Source organism: Folsomia candida, unplaced genomic scaffold (genome assembly GCF_002217175.1).
Source record: "Folsomia candida strain VU population unplaced genomic scaffold, ASM221717v1 Fcan01_Sc014, whole genome shotgun sequence".
Lineage (NCBI taxonomy): Eukaryota > Metazoa > Arthropoda > Collembola > Entomobryomorpha > Isotomidae > Folsomia > Folsomia candida.
Window position 1 is genome coordinate 3,937,304 of NW_019091206.1, and position 19,667 is coordinate 3,956,970.

The window sequence follows — 19,667 nt, forward strand, 5'->3', positions numbered from 1 at the left end:
ATGTAATGTATTGATTGGGCACACGAGGCCGAATGACAATATTTTGTTTAATACGCAAAGATGAGCTCATAGGCAGTCGCGTTAATGATCTATTCCAATTGCATAGTCAATCAGTGAACAAATGAGGTTTATGAACTTCAATTTAGTAAATGAACGTATGTATTTATGCGTATGCCAGAATTCGATGTTTACAGGAAAACAATAATAATATAAGTATGTCGATGTTTAATAACGATTCATCGTGTATATCTAATATCTCACAAGCAAACAGCACGTTACTATTAATTCGCACGAAGAATAATTTGCATATATAAATATAAAGTATCACCAAGTTTAGAAATGATACACATTAACGATGAATATTACGGTGATTATTAAATACTTGCATAGATTTCATAAAAAGGTTGCTGTTGGTATGTGTATACATATAGACTATCATATTAGATGACCTAGTAGATCCAATATCATAAAACATTGAAGTAATCGTTAGTAATTAATATGTTGAATCTTTGGTAGGAGTCTTTTAAGAGACAGAATATTGTACAGATGATGCATAGGTTTATCACAGGTTTAGTTCGCCATCGTCGGTCGTTCTGCCCTTCTGGCTCGTTTCTCAGCTAAACGTGTACTTCGCCTTAAGCCACTGTTGAATCTTTTGCAGGAGTGATTATCCGAAACTTCCAACTCCGAGATGGCTTCTTCATCCGATTCCAAAGCATGGTTTCCTTCGTAAGTCCAGAGTCCGACCGTATTGTCCCACTAAAATTATCGGCGTTAACTAATTAATATGTTAATTGTACAATTTCTTACGAATCAAAAAATGCAGTAGCATATGTTCATAATAAATATAATATGAAATATAACAAAAAACGACGACATATGTACATACCGACGTGCTGACGATTTCTGGCCGTTCTGGATGCCAGGAAACGTCTCGAACACAGCTACGGTGACCTCTACATTGTCAAATTAATATATTAATAGTCAATTCTACTCTTAACGCAGTGCTAATAAAAACCAAGGCTAATAACAACCTCAAGATTGATTGTATCTTTCCAGTCAGTAAGTCATATATGACAACTCTTCCTGCAGCACACCCTGTATAAATGTATCGTTGTCCTGTGGAGTACGCTGGCGAAAATCGACATCGAATCAGTGTGTTCAGCACGCTATGTCCACGGTATGTCATTACGCTGACATCTCCTTCAATCGGTTTGCGAGGGACGCATACTATACCCAAAATCAAACACAAAACTTGAGTACTATGCTAACCAAGTTAATCTACATACGTTTAACTTTGCATAACGACTCATCACATACACTTTTTCGGAACTCTTTGCCATCTATAGTCCCAATTTTGATCAGCGACAAGTCGCTTGGTGTTTTGAATAGCATCTTCTGAAGCAAATACGCGCATATCCCACAATTTTATGGACTGGTCTTTGGAATTAGTTATCAAATATCTTCCATCCCCTTTCGAATCAATAAATGTAATCCCATCTATATGACTGCAATATCCAAATAAGTCAAATAAAACTTTTTACAGGGTCATAATATAAGAATAGCGATAATAAACATGCAAAACAAACAAACCCAGCAAGAACTCCCACGGGATGCGGATCACTTTCTCGTAGAGTACGACGGTCCCACACCTATTTATTAAATTGCAATAATTATTGTAATATGGTCATTGCATTTTTTCAAAATTTCTAATATCAGTGAATTCAAAAAATTATACTTTGCACAATCCATCGTCAGCTGCACTAAACAGTATGTTAGTAGACTGGTCGGCAAATGCCACTGTGTTTAAATCGTCTTCGTGTGCCTCCAGCTACAAATATCCAGAATTTTATTCATTTTCAGAGTTCAGATAAATTCACCCAACAAGCAGCGGTCCCAAAAAGATGGGAATCTTAGTGAGGCTTGGCGCAACTGCAGATATTAAAGCAATTTTCCGGAACAGCAATTGCCTTACTAAGATTTTCATCTTTTTGAGACCTTGTTTATTTAATACTTGTAATTAATAGTTTTTTGGATGTTTTGTTGTCAATGGTGTTTCTATTTTATTCATCCCGTTTTTTGTACATCTCATATGAAAAACTTCGTCATTTATGAACCGATTTTGATCGTACTACACTTAAAATTTGCACAAAAATTTACTCTAAAAGAAGGGTACCTATTTTCATGGTCATTTTGGCCAAGCGTTTGCAAACCGCTAGAACCCCAATTTTTGCACCATTGCATAGTACAACTATCCATGTTGAGATCACGAAAAAAATAGCCTGATCCCTATCACCATATTTTTCCAATTGGCATTCGCATGAGCACGATTTCGCCCATTTTTGGGTCGAAATTGGGGGTTAAATGATCACTTTAAAAAAACAAGCGTTTGCATGATCTCATTTCGATGATGTTAATTTTGCTGCATAAATCAACTATCCGAGTATTTGGTATGAAAAAATAAAGATGATCCCTGTCACCGATTTGCCACAAAGTCGACTGGAGTTGGGTAACTTTGGGTTTGTGTAAAAATCGGTGCACAAATTCTTAAAATAAGGCATATTTTTGTTGTCATCAGTGATTAAATGACCAAAAAACAAAATAACAAACAAAAGCGGATGGTTTTCAACCAATGTTTACATATATATTTACATCTGCTTGGACATTGGCAAATTCCGTTGCGACAAGATTTCGTCATTCTTGAGTCCCAGCTTATCAACTCAACTCTCTTCTCAACAAATTCTTGTCGGAGAGCCTTTCGCCCGTGTCGACGCCACCGCGCAGCGTAAACCAGCAACAACGACAACCGGAAAACTTGTTTACCAGCACTGTCGCGGAGTTGGTCACTGTCAACTTAACAAGAGGTAAACGCGATGCAAATTATATTCGCCAGTCGTGATCATAATGTTTATGTTTTTAGAACGTCCACCGTGGCACGGCCTTCACGAGTCTGGACCAATGGGGAAAAATCGAAGACTGCGAACTTCGAATGGGAGAAAAAGGCGAGTGGACCTTTCCCATGTCAAGAGCGCCACCATTACACGTAGACGTCGAAGTCCACACATTGATGTCACTGTGAGAAGCACTAGATTTTATAATTATTTATATAAGTATCTACTTATTTTTTAATTTTAGGCCCATGAAGTGCACCGCAGTGGACATGGAAAATGTAGCTGTTGTGAGAGACGGATTTCTTCGAACCAATGGAGCAGAGCGATTGGGGGAGTTGGTCCCAACGAGAAATTGCTGTGGGACATCGTGACGATGAAGCTTGGTCACACTGGGAAAAGTTTTACCCCCACCGACCTTATTTGCAAATCCTGCCACGCAAGACTGCGCTTTGATTACGAAAGGAACGGTTTTCAGGATTATCGAACTGCACTATCCAAATCTTCACGATTAGCTGTTCCAACCGTCTCTGATTTATGCGTAGCCGATACCTGCAGCACGATTGAGGAATCGCAGGAGCCAAGCAGCGTGGCGTCGACATCTCAATCCTCTTTGGACTCCAGTTTAACAGTCAATAGTCAGACCTCCCTGTCCATCAGCTTTTCATCTACCCAATCGGTTTGTAGTACACTATTTTACTTAAGCTCGATTATTAAAGATCAGTAATGATTTTGACTAATTATACTGCAGATATCCCTACTAAGCAATCATGCCAAAATTGATATCCCAACCGTGTCAAAAAGTGAACGGAGATGCTTCATTTGCAAGTCAGTTACTGGAAGGAAACGTGTGCCAGATTCAGCCATTCTTCAAGTACTACAACGTCACTATATTTACATCCCTCCCAAAAATAGGACTTGTGCATCTCATCTCGAGAATAACCAATTCACAAATGAAGCGCTCATTCAAATAACTGCAGACAAGCAAAGTTTTGAATTATCTGGTCCAGATATAACAAAATGGATAGCTCAACTCCTCAAGCACATTGATAACAAGGTCACCATCCTGGATTTTGGGAAAAATTCTCACATCAAACCAGAAGATTACCATCTACTTCTTGGTGTAACTCGTGACCAATTTTTGGAATTATTAGAAATATGTCGACATCACATCCATTCCAGCAGCAACAGAAGCGTTGAGAATGCACTGGCATTGTTTCTGATGAAGATGCGTCTCGATTTACCACAGAAAGTTTTGGCACTACTGTTTGGAATCGATGGGCAGCAGCGAGTAAGTGAAACAATTACCCGTGTCGCCGAAGTCTTGGATCGCGAGTTTGTTCCATACAATCTTGGATGCGGTGAAATGCATCTAAACAGAGAAATGGCAGAAAGTCACGATTCCGAGTTTTACCATCGTATTCTGGACACTCCACCGAAATCCTTGCACGTTACCTGTGATGCAACCTATTTGAATATACAAAAGCCATCGAATTTTGAAGTCCAGAGGAAGACATTCTCACTCCACAAGTTCAGGAATTTAGTCAAGCCCATGCTTATTGTCTTTGCTGATGGATATATTTTGGACGCCGATGGACCCTGGTTTTCAGATTTCAAAAATAACGACGCAAATATTTTAGAGAAGATCGTTAATCGTGCAGGGGCGGGTACACTTCTCATTCTTCTTCAGCCGGGCGACGTATTTATCCTTGACAGAGGATTTCGAGACTTTGTGGAGAAATTGAGGGCTCGTGTACATGCCGGAATTACTTAAAGGGAAGACTCAATTCTCAGCAGACGAAGCGAACCAGTCAAGAAAAGTGACAATGCTCCGGTTAATCGTGGAGGTAGTCAATGGTCAAATTAAGCTTCGCTTCCGGTTCTTCGACTCCATTATTCAAGCCACCTACCTGCCAAAAATAGCAATGTTTTTTCGAATTGCTTGTGCCATCCACAACAAATACGGGACTAGGTTTAGAAAGTCCCCAGAAAATGAAGACTACATAATCAATGAAGTAATTGGTGACATGGATCGAGCCAACACGTTAGAGATGCTGATCAAGGACAACGGCCTGCTCAGAAAACAAATTATTTGGACTGCACCAACTGAAGCTGATTTGGCGAACTTTCCAATTTTGTCTATTGATGATCTTAAGAAGATGACACTTGGGACCTTCTTGAGGAGGACGACGATGAATAATAATGTGCATTTTTATTTAAATTCTGTGTGGAGTGTTAAAGTTACCAGTTTTATAATTTTTTATAATAATGTTGTGCATTTCATGTGTAAGTGTTGAGTGCCAGTTTAAAATTCATAGTTATATGCATTCCTTCCTCTCTGTAATCTTTTTCAATATTGTCACCTTCGTTAAATTCTCCATTCGTCATTACAATGTAACCTGTTCGTTGCACATATATTCATATACAGGGTGGTTAAAATGTCACGCCACAATGGAAAATTTTTCAATGTATATGAGAAGAGCAGAGAATAAATATTTTTTTTGATATTTAAAATTATTTCCCCAAGTTACAAGTTACTATGCATGCCAAAGTTCCCCAAAATTGCGAATTTTACCAGTGGCCCAGGAATTATAATTAAAATCAAGGGGGCGTGGCCCAGGGGACCATCGAAACCAGGTACCCTTCTTTGTGCAATTGGTTTCTCGCTGCGATATGCCAGTAATTAACTATAAATATAAATGTGTTGCTAAGGGTACATTTTGGTTAATAACTCGGGTAAAAATCAAAAATTCGCTAGGTCGAATCGATAAACTTTTTTAAATTTGCTCAAAATGATCTGTGCAAAATTTTATCCAAATCGGTTGAGAAATGGCTAAGATATCGTAAAATTACACTTTTTTTAACGATAGTAACTGCATACTTAGTAATTTTTGTTGTTAGGTATTTGCCTCACTAAGAAAAACAACACCAAAAAAATAACATTACATTAAATGACTACCTTTAAAACCCTAGTGTTGTGTTCAAGATTGTACATGTAGAGGTATCCATCGTTGGCACCTCCTAAAATCTCACTTCCATCATCGGAAAACGCCAATGAAAAAATGCAGAAGCGTCTATTGTCTGGGCAGAGAGAAAGGGCCTCGTGTCGATCCACGTCACCGTATATGTTGCATAAATGCACTGCAGGTAAATATTGCAAGTTCTGTTAATTTAGCTTTACATCTTTAACCAAATTGATCTAAAATCATACATGATTCACTCCAACTTGAATATATAACAGATCGTCCGTCCGGGCTGCGAGAATAATCAAAACGTAGAATTGAGGAGTAAGAATAATTAAGAAATATATGTGAAAAGTGTCGGTTGTATGTTGACAATTCAAGAAAAAATAGCGAAGAAGGAATGATTCTTTCCGAAATTCAACCACAATGGATTTTGTAATCACCTAAACGCAGTGTCAAGGACAGACCATCCAACATCTCTCGCCATAATCTTTTTGAACTTTGAAAATCTTCCATTCGTTGTGTCGTAAATGCGAATAGCTCGATCTGAAAGAAGCACAGAACGATGATAACAAGTTGCCTGTTAATATCTTGAGTATATAGTATGTTCATACCTTGAGATGCACACAAGAAAATGTCGCCTTTTTTAGAATATGTTCCACAAAAGGCTTTATATCCATAATTAGCCACACGATTTATTGTATTTGGAAGAAATGTTTCACTGAGGCGGTTGCGGTGCGGTTTATCAAAGCCACTGAAACGAGAGATGTTGCCCATCTGCAAATTACACACGAATATAGTTACTGTCATGAAACTAAACTACCACCCCTAATTCGAGGATAATTTATATATAAACAGTAATAAACTAATGAACAACCTCACGTGACGCCAAAAGGCGAGGTAGTGAAAAGTCCCCCTGCTCATTTCCCGCAATGTCATTTCCCATTGTTAACTTCAGGTCATTTTTCTAACGCGCAATTAAATAAGTGTTATTAGACATCAAATAGGAGATAGAGCAACTTACACTTTCCAAGAGAAAATGCAGAGACTAGAGACTTACTTCAAGGACGCTAGTATCCACTGCATAATCTGATCGTGGAGCAACCACTTTTCTGTTTGCCGTTGGAGAATAACTCTCATCTCCTGAATCCTCTTCAGAACTCATTATGTGAATTTGGCCACTGCAAAGTGAAAGTACAATTTATTTAATGTAACCATTCATTATAAGATTTGCATACTTGCGAATCAGGACTTGAAACACTGAGATTAAATCCTCGGTAATTCGTCTAGTGCTCGTCCCGTTGTCCGCACCAGAGTCCGAGTCTGATTCGGATTCCATAGCTTCTTCTTCCGCAACAGCGATATTATTATTGTCGTTGACCACCCCTCTGCTGCTCCTCGTATTGTACTGATGTGCAGCAGCAGTAGCCCTGCTCGTGGAGGTCGAGGAATTGTTCGAAATATTTGAGCCGTCAATTCCCTGTGTCGTCAATCCTCTCGACGCACTGTTGTTTGAGCCCATGAGGGATTCCTCGAGGTGATGATGAGTCGTCGCCGTCGTCGTTTGTTGCCACGCAAAGCCACCTACTTCCTCCTCCCTAATAATTGCAACAAGACACAAGATCAATTATTACTATTATTAATACTACTAGACAGACAAGAGGAAATATGACATCTAGTGAAGGATGACCTTCTAAGGAAACGGTTTCGTCAATCTTACCTTCTGTTGTCACCTAACCTAAGCTGGGTGGGGGTAATTAAATTCACGCCGTAGGTCACGTCGCCATCATCACATTAATTAATTATATGGGAATCAAAATAACCAGAAATTCTCGAAAATAGAGTTTTCCAAATCAACTAGGTTTTCTTAACTGTGCCGAGAAATAAAATACAAAATCACGCTAGAATTTAATTGTGCATTGTGAAGTCACACGGTTCGGTATGGAAATGTATAGTACGAACGAATGGTGAATGTCCTTGTTTTTGTCCCATTCGCAAAAGTCGTATTCGTATTAATTCTGTATGTTCAGCTGTAGCGGAGAGTGATATGCGTAGCGTACTCTCTGCTAAAATCAGCCAGTCCGCTTCCCAATTCCATACAAATCTCAATCAATGAGACACTTGCGTGATCGGAGATTGCATAATTATTGCTAATGCTACTAACTTTTACTAAATGATTGAAACGTCCAACTTGTAATTCAACAGAAAAACATATTTATTGATTTTCTTCTAATCATTCTAAACCAAATTAACAAATCTGATGAATTCGTAGGATATTGCAAAAAAATCTTTCAGTAATATGTATCGATATCCGAGATTTTCATACAACCAGCCTACGATTCTCATTTGGAACATTCACAAGCACTGCATGCTCTTTTCATTTTGGTCAGAAACTCCAAACATATGAATTTGCTTCAAGAATATTCCGCAACGAACTCGATACTTACATTTGTAACTATTCTGACCATCAGCAGTAATTGTCTCAAGCAACTTAACATCAAAAAAGCTTTTAGTTCACACAACTTACTAAGTTCCACCCTAAATGCCAGTTACTAGGTTCAAAGAATTACCAGGAAAGAAATTTCGATGATCATCGTCGTCACAATCATCACCATCTACACACGAAAAGAAAGTTTGACCACGGTTTTTACGAACGAATGTGAAAAAGACGACGAGAAAGTGAGTGAGTTTCACTGTGTGTGACTGATTCAGTCAGCCAGTCAGTCTGAGTCAATTAGTCAACCAGTCCTCTTTCATCAAATTCATCAAGTATATACATAATGACGATAGACATTTTTTTCTTGAATTCAGTCTCCCACTTTATTAATCCTCAGTAATTAAATACTTAATTGAGATGGGGAGGCCTAAAAATTTTGAAAAATCGCAACACTGCTGGATGTCCAGCTGGAGAGGGTCAATCGAGGACCGGGTGGCTTGTCCATACAATCCCAAACATATCATGCCCTATCGACGTCTTCTCCTCCACGTCATCACCTGTGCTCAGGTAGGTACCAATTCATTTCAAATCTTCATAATAATTACAATTCGAGCTTGACTCTTGACTTTGGCGACTTACAAAGAAAAACCCCGAGTTAGCCGCAAAATTTGTGACCTGTCCGTACAATTCACTTCATCGGTGTCACAGGGAGCAGTTGGATGACCACTTGAAAACATGCCAAGAATATCAGATATTTAGCCTCACCAGGGTCATGAGTGGAAAAAGTACGTCTTAATCTTAATTCTTTATGGTAATCATTATAAACTTATGTATTGCTTGTGTGGACATTTTCCAGATGAGAATATTCAAAGTTACAAAGTAGACCCAAGCGTTAACAAGGTCATCTTCAAGGATGAAAAGACGGAAGAAATGTTACAACTTGACGATGAATGGAAACGGGAGATGTTGTAAAGGTTCTGTTTCTCAATAATTTCATTTCATCAAAGTGTATTGCATAGTGCTTAATGTCTTTAATTTATTACTCATTATTAATTAATTATGAAAGTAGAAATAGTTCACTTTAGTTTTGTTATTGACATTTGGAAGCTAAATCAATCTGTTTAGACAAGTCCACACTCTAAATGTATGTATGTATGTCCTGAGAATTAAGAAATATATGTAGGCACAATATTTTATAATAACAATTAATGATTATGTGAAAACCACTAGAACGAGAACAAGCGTATAGATGTAATAGTAAAACATTGGTATGCATGCACAACTCTGTAAAAAAAGCGTACAAAATTATAAAAAGCGGTTGGGACATTTTAAGATCTGGTAAAACTTATAAGGACAATATACGATGTGGCCAATCGTTTCGTTGAAGTTTGCGAGAAAGTTATTTCGAAGAGTTCATGCTCATTTCCGCTTTCATTTTAGCCATCATTTCTTGCATTTTTCTCAATTCTGATTCCTTCTCTTCCAACATTCGTTTCATTTTCTCCTTGTCCGTAGCAGTATCTCCTGCATGATGGTCCAAAATTAGTTCAGCCTGTCCGGCACGAGCCTCTTCGGCCAATTTCTGAAGACGATAGTTCTCATAATGTACTTCTTGTGTGACCTAATAGTAGTAGTTTAAGATTTTATTTATTAATATTTTAACTAAATATTAGTAAATAGTAAATAAATCCGAATAACTCACCTCTTGCAAGTCTTGCATGTGGGTTATCAGCATGTTCCGTAACTTAATAAAATCAGAATGCTCCGGATTTTCAATTTCAACCACTCCCCAAGGATACACGCGACCACGAAGTTTCTTCCCCTTCGCTTCAATGCTGGTCGTAGAACCAGCTACCTACATAGTACAAATATATCGTACTTAATTTTAATGGTACTGTTTTGACAGTAGTTTAAAACTATAATAAAATCACTCACAGCGAAAGGCATAGCTTCCTTCATTTGCCGAACCTCTTCCTTGTATTCCTGGTCTGTTTCAAGTGTACAAGTCAAGAAACCAAGTTTTATTTTTTGTAATGTTAGCAAGTTAATAATAATTCTTAACTTTCTAATTATTAGCCCAATTTGAAAGGGTAGTAAATAAAATATACACCTACCTTCATCTTCATCTACCTCCGGCAAAGTATATACCTTGATCCCTTCATCGTTAATCTCACGTCGAATTTGTTTCTTCAAATCATCGACTTCCTTCTTTGTCAACGCATCTATGTAGATGTAATATTATAAACCCGTATACTGGGTGGTAAGGGTTATGCATAATCAATTCATTATCCTACCTGCTCGCGATATGACTGGCACGATATTTACCTTCTGGTGCAATTGTCTCATAAACTGGATGTCCAGAGGCTTAAGGCTGAAAAAACGTTGTTCCATCAATTTTTCTCAAATAGGGTGTTATTATTGGTGGTCGTTGGGCTAAGGAAATACTAGACATAGATTAGATACTCACCCACGGCCAAAGGGTGAAATGAAATAAAAACAACAGTGGACACGACTGTCTGTAATGTTTCGCCGATTTAAGCCTCTTTCTCCGTGAAAAAATTTCTCAAATTGGTCGTCGATATACTTGACAATTGACTGAAAACTATAATACATTGATATTACTTTAAATTACGTTACTGCGGACACGTTTGAACAAAACATGCGAACCTGTCCTCATTGTTGATGGCGTCGCCAAATCCTGGAGTGTCGACAACGGTCAGTCGCAGTTTAACACCTCGTTCTTCAATCTCTACTGTTTTGGCACTGATTTTCACATTCTTGTGAAACTTTTCTATTAGAAATGATATCAAAGTTATGCTCTAAATAATTAGTACAGATAGTGTAGGTACATGCAGTGAGTAACTTATTGCTCAATTTTAACAGCAAATAATACAGGAAAATGAAAATAGTTTCAAACAATTATGATTGTTTTAGGGCACGACACACGAAACTATCAACCCATTATGCAGTAATTGTCCAAACCATAGCAAATCCAATAAGTACATGAAGGAGCAAGAAAGTCATTCTCTACGCAGCCTTGAATGGAAATCATCCGAATTATTGCTTCCATTAGTGTGAGCATTAAAATAAGCAAAAATCTAAAAGTAGTACAAATTTAGGCAAAAAAATAAATATTAAATAAATAAGTAAAAAAAACAAGATAATGCAGCGTTTCGAATTTATGAATAAATGGAACTAGATAAAAACCTAAAAGTTGTTGCGAAGTGAGTTCAGGACCATTTCTTGCCCCTGTCGTTGGTCTATAACCGTTGCCCACCACGCCCACTGTCCCGTTGGCGTGGTGTCCATTACCTTTGGCATCTGGAATTTTTCTGTCGGAATAAAGGTCTGCGAGAAATAAACTGTTGACCAACGTCGATTTTCCCAGCCCTGACTCACCTATGCACAAAACAATGCCAAATGTGAGTGTCAAATACATAGCTTAAAACCTAAAAAAAGACCTACCGACAACCATCAGGGTAAACTCGAAGCCCTTTTTGACCGATTTTCTGTGAACTTGGTTGGGTAAGTTTGCGAAACCGACATAACTTTGTGGATGCTCATTCTGCGCAAATAAGTAAACAAATAAGTTGATGATTTTAATGCAAAATGTAAACAAATAGTTCAGATTCTGAACTTCAGAACTTGAATACTACATAATCTGGTTCGAAAGACTGAGGTGACCTTGACTTACCCCGGATTTGACTTCACTGGACATCTTTAATAAGTCGTTGAAATAAAGTATGAGCTATGGGCTGACACTATAAAATAAGGACGGTAAACTGAAATTGAGGAAGGATGATGATAAAAAGAACGGAAATTGAGGAAAGAACCAGAGTCTGCTTTCTGTTTAGAAAACTCAACTGCCGACAACCGCTGAAAAATGTGTATTTTTTGCGGCTGGCTTGAACTATATATGAGCGATCTGGTATAAGGATGTGCTTGCTATAGATAATAGCATTGCTATTCCATGGGCTTGAACCAGTCATCTCGTTGGAGGACTACTGATCATGTTATCACTTTTCTCACTACATCTAGTAGCTCATAAATAAATATTATAGTATACATGACTTATAACAATATGCTAAACTATTACCGAAGTATGCTACACATTTTATCTCTCATACAATAGGCATGTGACCCTTCCCATGATGTCGCAATCGAAAAACCTACTCCAAGCAACTTCGCGGGGCCTTTTAAGACGGCATTATTACATAAAAGCCAGACTCTAATGAACGATTGGCATATAATTTTTAGCCCGAACTAGGGCTTATGTAATCGACCTGTCCGTCTGTCTGTCTTTCCATAACTCTCGAAGGAGTAGGCTGATTTTTACCAAATTTGATACAGACATGCATCTGGGCAACGACCGAGTTCGAAGATGGGTATTAGTGTTTCTCACGGGTCGGGTTCTTGCAAATCCGAAACCCGAACCCGATACTACTGATCCGAAACTTGAGGGCAACCCGAACCCGAAGAACCCGAAACCCGTTTGCAAGGATCCGAACCCGAACTGGCGGATCAAATCCGAAACCCGAACCCGAAAAACCGAATATATTTTAACTTTAAGGGGTGACTGGCTTTTTAGCCTAAAGGTTTCAAACAAACAATACTTCTGTAAATATGACCGAGGAATTATAATTAAGCACATTTCTGCATAAGTACATAACGCATTTTAAAATGTGAATCTTAATTCCTCGACCATAATAATGCAATCTCAAAAAATCGACCATGGATAATGGCTTTCCGTGACATTCAGAAATTTTTAAATCAGTTGAAAACTGAAAATGATTTTCAGTTTCAAGTTTCTGTGGTAAATAATGAACAACGATACAACACGACGGTTGCCAATCGACTGATAATTTATTGTCAACATGCAACATGATTATATAGACATCATGAGTAATAGAATATGTATTAATAAATGTATGAAACTGTTCCTCACGACACTTTCCAAAGTGTCTGACCTAAATAGAAAGAAAGTGCTAAATCCTTCTCCCAAGAATGGGAATGCTAAGAATGAGCTGACACTGTACAAAGGTCCAATAAAGTCGGTGCCATAAACATCCGTTATGAAAGGCTACTTGAAATAGCTAACCTAAATACCTAATATTAGATCATTTTATCCAACAGTTTCCAATATTAAAGTAAGCTCAAGCTAACTATTTAGCAAATTTTTGATAAAAAAATATATTTTATTTCAATATTCAAACCATAACACTAATTGAAGACACTTGTGAAAAGAAGTTACGACAATTAAAAATTTGAATTATTTAATGAATTACTGCAGCATAACCGTCGTAGCAAGTGTGGTTAACACTTTATTTTCTTTTTTAATGTTTTCGTATTCGTTGTGGCAAAAAGTTCTTGTTGGTTCGGGTTTCGGGTTCTTAGTCGGAACCCGAACCCGACCCCGAAATTTTGGGCTCACATTCTCCCAAATTTCACTTCGATATGACGATTTTGAAAAATCAGTATGGGTCACCCCATAGGGTCCATCAAGATTAAAATTTTTCCAACCTAAATTCAGTTTTTTCTGTTACAATCCACTAGCAACCTTTGTTCCAAATTTCAACTACGTACTACAAATTTTAGAAATCCGTCGGGTCACCCTATCGGGTCTCCCAGGTTTAAAATTTCTGAAACTCCATTCCAATTTAAACGCTTTGAGGTCAGTCGCAATCTTCATACTAAAATTACTGAAAATTATTACTATAGATATTTTTCAAGCTACAAATATTTTACTTGCACTTAAATAATTTAACCTGCTCTAAAGGTTCTTGGTAGTTAAGGGCAACGCATTTGGATAGTAATGACCCCCACCGGCCAACTACTTGGCCGATCATGCCCATCTCCGAACTCATCCTTACTTTTGACCCGAAGATGAAGTGTGCAAAATTTCAAGTCGATAGCTTTTGTTTAAAGAGAGTTATCGTGCGCACAGACGGACGCACAGACGGACGGACAGACAGACATCTTGGTAAATCTATAAGGCCATCTTAAAAGGCCTAAAACTGACCTCAGATTCGAAATCAGCGACCAAAAAACTATAAGAATCGATATTTTCCCACCCCCAACAACGTTGATATAATTAATTGAATTATTTGTAACAATTGTAAACACGGAACATGTGGACATGTAGATATTGGCATATCAGCCATAAGCCACCCCTCCTTTTGAAAACCCCCACTGACCTTTTTGAAAGTTTTAATGCACAAAATGCAAGATCATACTGCCCTACGACTAAAAAATAGGCTGATTTGACCAGTTTCAGGTCAGGTCATTGCAACTTGTCCTTGCAAAAGTGACCCCAGTTTGTGGTTAGGGGGACAAAGTTGCCTAGTACAAGTTCCGTTCCGCAATTTTTTTAGTCTGCGGGAGGCGCTCGTGGGGGACGCGTGTCCCTGGGTGAGCTCCCCATTGCAGCTGCGCCCCTGGACCGCCCTGCCTCTCTGGGGAGTCGGGTCCACCCGTGGTTTGTCCCACAGCCCCGACTCTCTTCCCGTTGGAGGGGTGGTCCGGGGGAGCAACGCTGCAAGGGGAGAGCCTTACGGGAAGGTCCCCCCTCCAATGCTCCTCCCACCCAGCAGACTCACCGGGTAGGGAGCCGGCGGGGCTTGCCAAAAGTGCGGGTGGCGCTTGGCAAGTGAGAGGGGCTCTCTACCTCCAACCGTTGGGTGACCGGGCTCTTTAGCTTGCACTCCCCTTGGGGCCGGCCGGGTTCCCGAGTTCGAAGCCTTAATGAGGGCCGATTTACGGGTGCGCTCCCACCTCGTAAGGCGAGGGTCAGACGGGCCCCCTAGGGGAACGCGGTTGCAGAGGCGGTGACGTGGGCATGGCTTTCCCGGTCTGTGGAGGTAGACCCCCCTTGCGCCTCAGGGCGCAAGTGGGGGCCCGCCCGCGTGGAGCACGAGGGAGCGACGTCCTCGTCGTGTGCTCTGGAAACGCCCTTCTTAGGGCGGCTAACAGCTCCCCCCTTATAAATGCATGGCATGGAACATGCAACCGCATGCAACCTTTGATCGCATGCAACCTTTGTCACCATGTCATAATTTCGCCATTTCTCGTCCGATTTGCATGAAATTTGGCACAATGCTTCTTATTCGTGTTGTTGACATGTCGCAAGGTCCCACCCGCCGCCACCACCTTGTTTTCGCCAATAATTTCGCCATTTCTCGTCTGATTTCCATCAAACTTCGACAGAGACTTATTTTTGGTGTTATCAACATGTCGCAAGGTCACACTCATCGCCACCACCTTGTTTTCGCCAAATTTCGTCGCCATGCCATAACTTCGCCATTTCTCGTCCGATTTGCATCAAACTTCGACAGAGACTTATTTTTGGTGTTATCAACATGTCGCAAGGTCACACTCATCGCCCACTTCGCCAAATTTCGTCGCCATGCCATAATTTCGCCATTTTTCGTCCGATTTCCATCAACTTTAGACAGAGACTTCTTTTTGGTGGTATCGACATGTCGCAAGGTCACACTCACCGCCACCCCCTTGTTTTCGCCAAATTTCGTCGCCATTCCATAATTTCGCCATTTCTCGTCCGATTTCCATCAAACTTCGACAGAGACTTCTTTTTGGTGGTATCGACATGTCGCAAGGTCACACTCACCGCCACCCCCTTGTTTTCGCCAAATTTCGTCGCCATGCCATAGTTTCGCCATTTCTCGTCCGATTTCCATTAAACTTCGACAGACTTCTTTTTGGTGGTAACATTCGTTGTAACGGTTTATTTATTCTACGTCTATTTTCCAAACCAGTAGGGGTGACCCTATCATAGCTCACAATAAATTGGTCCATGTTCCATGGTCCATCGATGGACCAATTTTTTTATAGTACATGGTCCATGGTCGAATCATGCAACATTTTGATTGCGAGATATGGACCCTACTGGGTCCTTAAAAATAATAATTCAGTCGTTATGACTTGCAATTTCACTTTGGTACAATATGACAAATGTCTCTAATATCAGCTTCCAAGTTTTAAAATAGCAACTGTTAGAAAGCGGTATGGGTTACTCGCTAGGGCTACTCTGATTCCACTTTGCTTGCTTTTAACTTCATATACTTCGATAAGAAACCATTAAGTATCACCATACCGAATTTCATCTTTTTAAGACAATTTCTAAAAATCGGTATGGTCCACCCCTTTCTACTACAATTCTGAAATTTTGGTGCATAACACCCCACCCACCACTTGACCGATTTCGCCCATCTTCGAACTTAACTCCTCATTTGACCCATACTATTAATATGAAAATTCTTCAAAAGGTACCCGAAATAGTCCGAAATACATGAAGGCATGCATTATGCATAACTTACATTTTATTGGCTCAATGGAAAAGTCCACATTTATTTTCTTAAATATCGTAATATTTAACAACAACAAATTAGAATATAAATGTTCCAAATTGATACTATATAGCAAAGCAGACCAACTGCAATTGGATACATAATTAAAAGTCTTTGCAATTAAAGTACAGACTGGTCATGTGGCCGTTATAAATTACGTAACATGCCCTGATTGGAAGCGGAGAGAACATTACAGTGTATTATTATTATCATGACTTACTTAATGACTGAAGATTGATTGATACTATTTTTTTAGTTATAAATAGTGAGAAGGAGTTTTGGGAGTCTGACACAAAAACACTACAGAAGAAATATGTTCTATTATTTTTATTTTTATCTGACTACTTAATCTTAATTGGGTTCCCATCTTATATAAATTATATAACATAATCTATCACCGATGCGGGGGTTGATTATTGGTGGGAGCCATCATCTCTGTCATTCTTCTTTTAAGCACTGCATTCTCAATTGCATTCAGATGGTTGTTAAGAATTTCTTCATTGTCGCCGAAAGTAGATGAGATCCAGGCCCTGATGAGTTCCACGTATTTCATCGCATCACACGTGGTAACCGGCCCTCCGACGACAGGCATTGCGGGGAGATGAGAGTTAAAGCTAAGAATTGGCTGAGAAGGAACATGCTGTTGTTGAAGGGGATTCGAGGATGACGAGTTGGGAGGTGTGGAATCAGGAGGATACAACCCTGCCATGAGTGAGGGAAGATCAAAGTCAGGAACGAGATCGTGATGATTGTTATTATTGACCGACGGGCTGTTGAGATGGCTGAGCTGCTGGTGATGATGGTGGTGGGTGAGGTGGGTGTGGTTATTTATGGCTGTGAGTTGACCCAATGTATGTTGTTCTAAACTCAGGGATGCCGCTGCTGCGAGTTGAAGTCGATCCTGACGATCTAACTCACTCATCAGAGAGTGTCGCCTCTTGAACACATCGATCCACCGAGTGGTTTGCGCTTTGAATTCCGGTTGCTTGTAGTACTCTGCATACTCCACGGCCTGGAAGTATATATAAGTAGTTGTTGATGAATTGCATGAATAATAACGCAATATTTATTTCGGGATACTATATCAATATAGAATAGGATTACAAATAAGTAGGATTATCTGACCTTATCCTGAAGCATTTTAGTGTCCAATGTGACTGCCGACTCTCGGCATTGGCGGACCCAATTGAAGAGTGCAGTGTCGATGATAGAGTACTTTTTCCAGTGGAGATTTTTCCGTTTTTTCTTGGGGCACAGATTCCTATCCAAAATGTCGCCCTTATTGCTCCAGATAGTTTGGACCGTGGATTGCGAAATTCCGAGGGAACGGGCCACATCACTCTACATACTGATCACTATAAATACCTTTCCTTAAGTAATTATACGTCAATAAAAATACCTGAGTCTGTCCGTTTTCAATCAGTCTGATAATCTCTACTTTGTCGGAGAGCTTGATGGTCCGACGATGTCGCTTGTTTGGGTTTTCTTCAATCTCAACAATCACTTTATCTGAAAACAATAATAAAATAAAAACGTGACAGTGAATGTACAATTTATATGTCTCGCTCTCGTACTATTTCGTTTTTTTCTCCCAGCTCCAGAAATCCTCTTCCTCGGAGTGATTCCATCCGTTTCACCTTGTTGTTGTAGTGCCATCAACTCTTCTGCAACAATAGGTTATATGAAATTGATTTGTTGTTAATTTGTGAGTTATTTTACAACTACAGTCAATGCATAGGCATTGCATAGTGCAATAAATAATGAGTTACCCTGGACCGTAATTTCAATTTTGTTTTTTTGTGACCTCCAGAGACGGATTGACTTTGGATCAACTTTATAAAATCTTGACGTAGCATTTACACTGTGCGTCTCGAGGAACTTTAGAACTTCTAACTTTTGTTGGAGGGTGAACGCCTCTCGCTTCTTCCTTTCACCAGAGGAGTCTATAAATTTGGGGACTGGATGAGAAGAGGGACACAACCTGGTCATGGTCATTGGTATGTGAACTGCAGTGGGTGATGCGAAGGGGTGTAATGTCGTTGATCCATAAAGGCTTGTTGATAAGGTAGAACCGCCATTGTGGTGATGATGAAAGGAGGATGACGACGGGTTGTCTTCCTCTTCAAATTCGGAGACTGATTCTTCAGATTCGTCGTCATCGTCTTCGTCTTCCTCCTCCTCGGAGGACGACGAGAGAATGTTCTCAATTACAGGTTTGAATAACATTCCAGGAGCATGAACGCCATGCAAATTATCGTCGTCCTCTTCTGCTGCCTCCTCATCTCCATCTGCTCGAGGGGAATCCTCCTCAACCTCTTGCTTAATCTGGGGCACTTCTTCTCCTGTCGGGTCCTGGTCGTCACCCAGATCAAGGTCGTCAAGACTGTGCGGATCTGCTACTTCAGTGGGTTGAGATGAATCCATAGTTTCAAATGCAGGAAACAAGTACACCTATGAAACGCCACATAAAAAATACGCCATAATTTTGAAGTACGGAACCTGAGGTAGTCAGCATAGACTAATACGAATTAATCATACTTTTTTAACACTCACCTTGCCTGAATCACGATTAGTTCATATATTTGATATATAAATTAGAAGTAATCAATCAGTGTCTAAATTCATTCACCAATTGGTCAAACTTTTGTCAATTAACATCGTTGGTTTATGAAGTCAGTCAGATGACGATTTTTTGTTTACAGTGCAATGTTTACTACATTGATTCGATGAAAAGAACCGAAAAGAACTGGTTCGTCCACAGGTCTGACCAAGTTTTGAGTGAGCTGAGGACGAGAAGTGGGTGGTGGGTGTGATGGTGTGTTCAGATCGCTCCCACTTTCGCGTTGGTGGTCCTCCCTCCCAAGGTTTTATGACTTTGTGTCCTCTGGGGAGCTGTGCAAATGTACACACGTCCACGGACCGCCTTGCAGATTGGGCTGGGGCAACACATGTTCACTTTCTCTTCGCATATGATCCGCACAACCCTCGTGTCAGTCCACTGTCAACAAGTCAACAT

At 39.7% G+C, this 19,667-nt stretch overlaps 4 protein-coding genes across 6 annotated transcripts; 1 reads left to right on the top strand and 3 right to left on the bottom strand.

Annotated features, from left to right (window-relative positions):
- Positions 1 to 141: 141 nt before the first annotated feature.
- On the bottom strand, positions 142 to 7,916 carry LOC110855954 (DDB1- and CUL4-associated factor 11). The gene is made up of 14 exons (XM_022104391.2): positions 7,572 to 7,916; positions 7,090 to 7,449; positions 6,912 to 7,032; positions 6,729 to 6,818; positions 6,466 to 6,628; positions 6,295 to 6,397; positions 6,100 to 6,143; positions 5,848 to 6,029; positions 1,739 to 1,831; positions 1,594 to 1,652; positions 1,321 to 1,508; positions 1,035 to 1,230; positions 890 to 956; positions 142 to 759 (listed from the first exon to the last, which is right to left on the bottom strand). The coding sequence occupies exons 2-14, from the start codon at positions 7,371 to 7,373 to the stop codon at positions 571 to 573; spliced, it is 1,779 nt and encodes a 592-aa protein (XP_021960083.1). The 5' UTR covers positions 7,374 to 7,449; positions 7,572 to 7,916; the 3' UTR covers positions 142 to 570.
- A 326-nt stretch (positions 7,917 to 8,242) lies between these two features.
- On the top strand, positions 8,243 to 11,447 carry LOC110855935 (gametocyte-specific factor 1). 2 transcript variants are annotated; one of them, XR_002548529.2, is made up of 4 exons: positions 8,243 to 8,855; positions 8,932 to 9,073; positions 9,145 to 9,262; positions 11,223 to 11,447. XR_002548529.2 is itself a non-coding variant. In XM_022104366.2 (3 exons), exons 1-3 carry the CDS (start codon positions 8,706 to 8,708, stop codon positions 9,258 to 9,260), a joined length of 408 nt encoding a protein of 135 aa, XP_021960058.1. In that variant the 5' UTR covers positions 8,254 to 8,705; the 3' UTR covers positions 9,261 to 9,661. The 2 variants fall into 2 exon arrangements, 1 of the variants encoding a protein (XP_021960058.1); XM_022104366.2 differs by lacking the exon at positions 11,223 to 11,447 and having other exon boundaries at positions 8,254 to 8,855; positions 9,145 to 9,661.
- LOC110855934 (septin-2) lies at positions 9,300 to 12,238 on the bottom strand. Of its 2 annotated transcripts, none has more exons than XM_022104363.2 (10): positions 11,983 to 12,238; positions 11,754 to 11,853; positions 11,496 to 11,687; positions 10,956 to 11,079; positions 10,756 to 10,890; positions 10,583 to 10,659; positions 10,403 to 10,510; positions 10,224 to 10,276; positions 9,991 to 10,143; positions 9,300 to 9,909 (listed from the first exon to the last, which is right to left on the bottom strand). In XM_022104363.2, the coding sequence occupies exons 1-10, from the start codon at positions 12,004 to 12,006 to the stop codon at positions 9,688 to 9,690; spliced, it is 1,188 nt and encodes a 395-aa protein (XP_021960055.1). In that variant the 5' UTR covers positions 12,007 to 12,238; the 3' UTR covers positions 9,300 to 9,687. The 2 variants fall into 2 exon arrangements, with proteins under 2 accessions (XP_021960055.1, XP_021960056.1); XM_022104364.2 differs by having other exon boundaries at positions 11,601 to 11,687; positions 11,983 to 12,233.
- Positions 12,239 to 16,604: 4,366 nt separating this feature from the next.
- On the bottom strand, positions 16,605 to 19,536 carry LOC110855994. Its single transcript, XM_022104434.2, has 6 exons — positions 19,205 to 19,536; positions 18,421 to 19,102; positions 18,226 to 18,315; positions 18,051 to 18,160; positions 17,777 to 17,992; positions 16,605 to 17,663 (listed from the first exon to the last, which is right to left on the bottom strand). The coding sequence occupies exons 2-6, from the start codon at positions 19,073 to 19,075 to the stop codon at positions 17,046 to 17,048; spliced, it is 1,689 nt and encodes a 562-aa protein (XP_021960126.1). The 5' UTR covers positions 19,076 to 19,102; positions 19,205 to 19,536; the 3' UTR covers positions 16,605 to 17,045.
- Between the last annotated feature and the right edge of the window lie 131 nt (positions 19,537 to 19,667).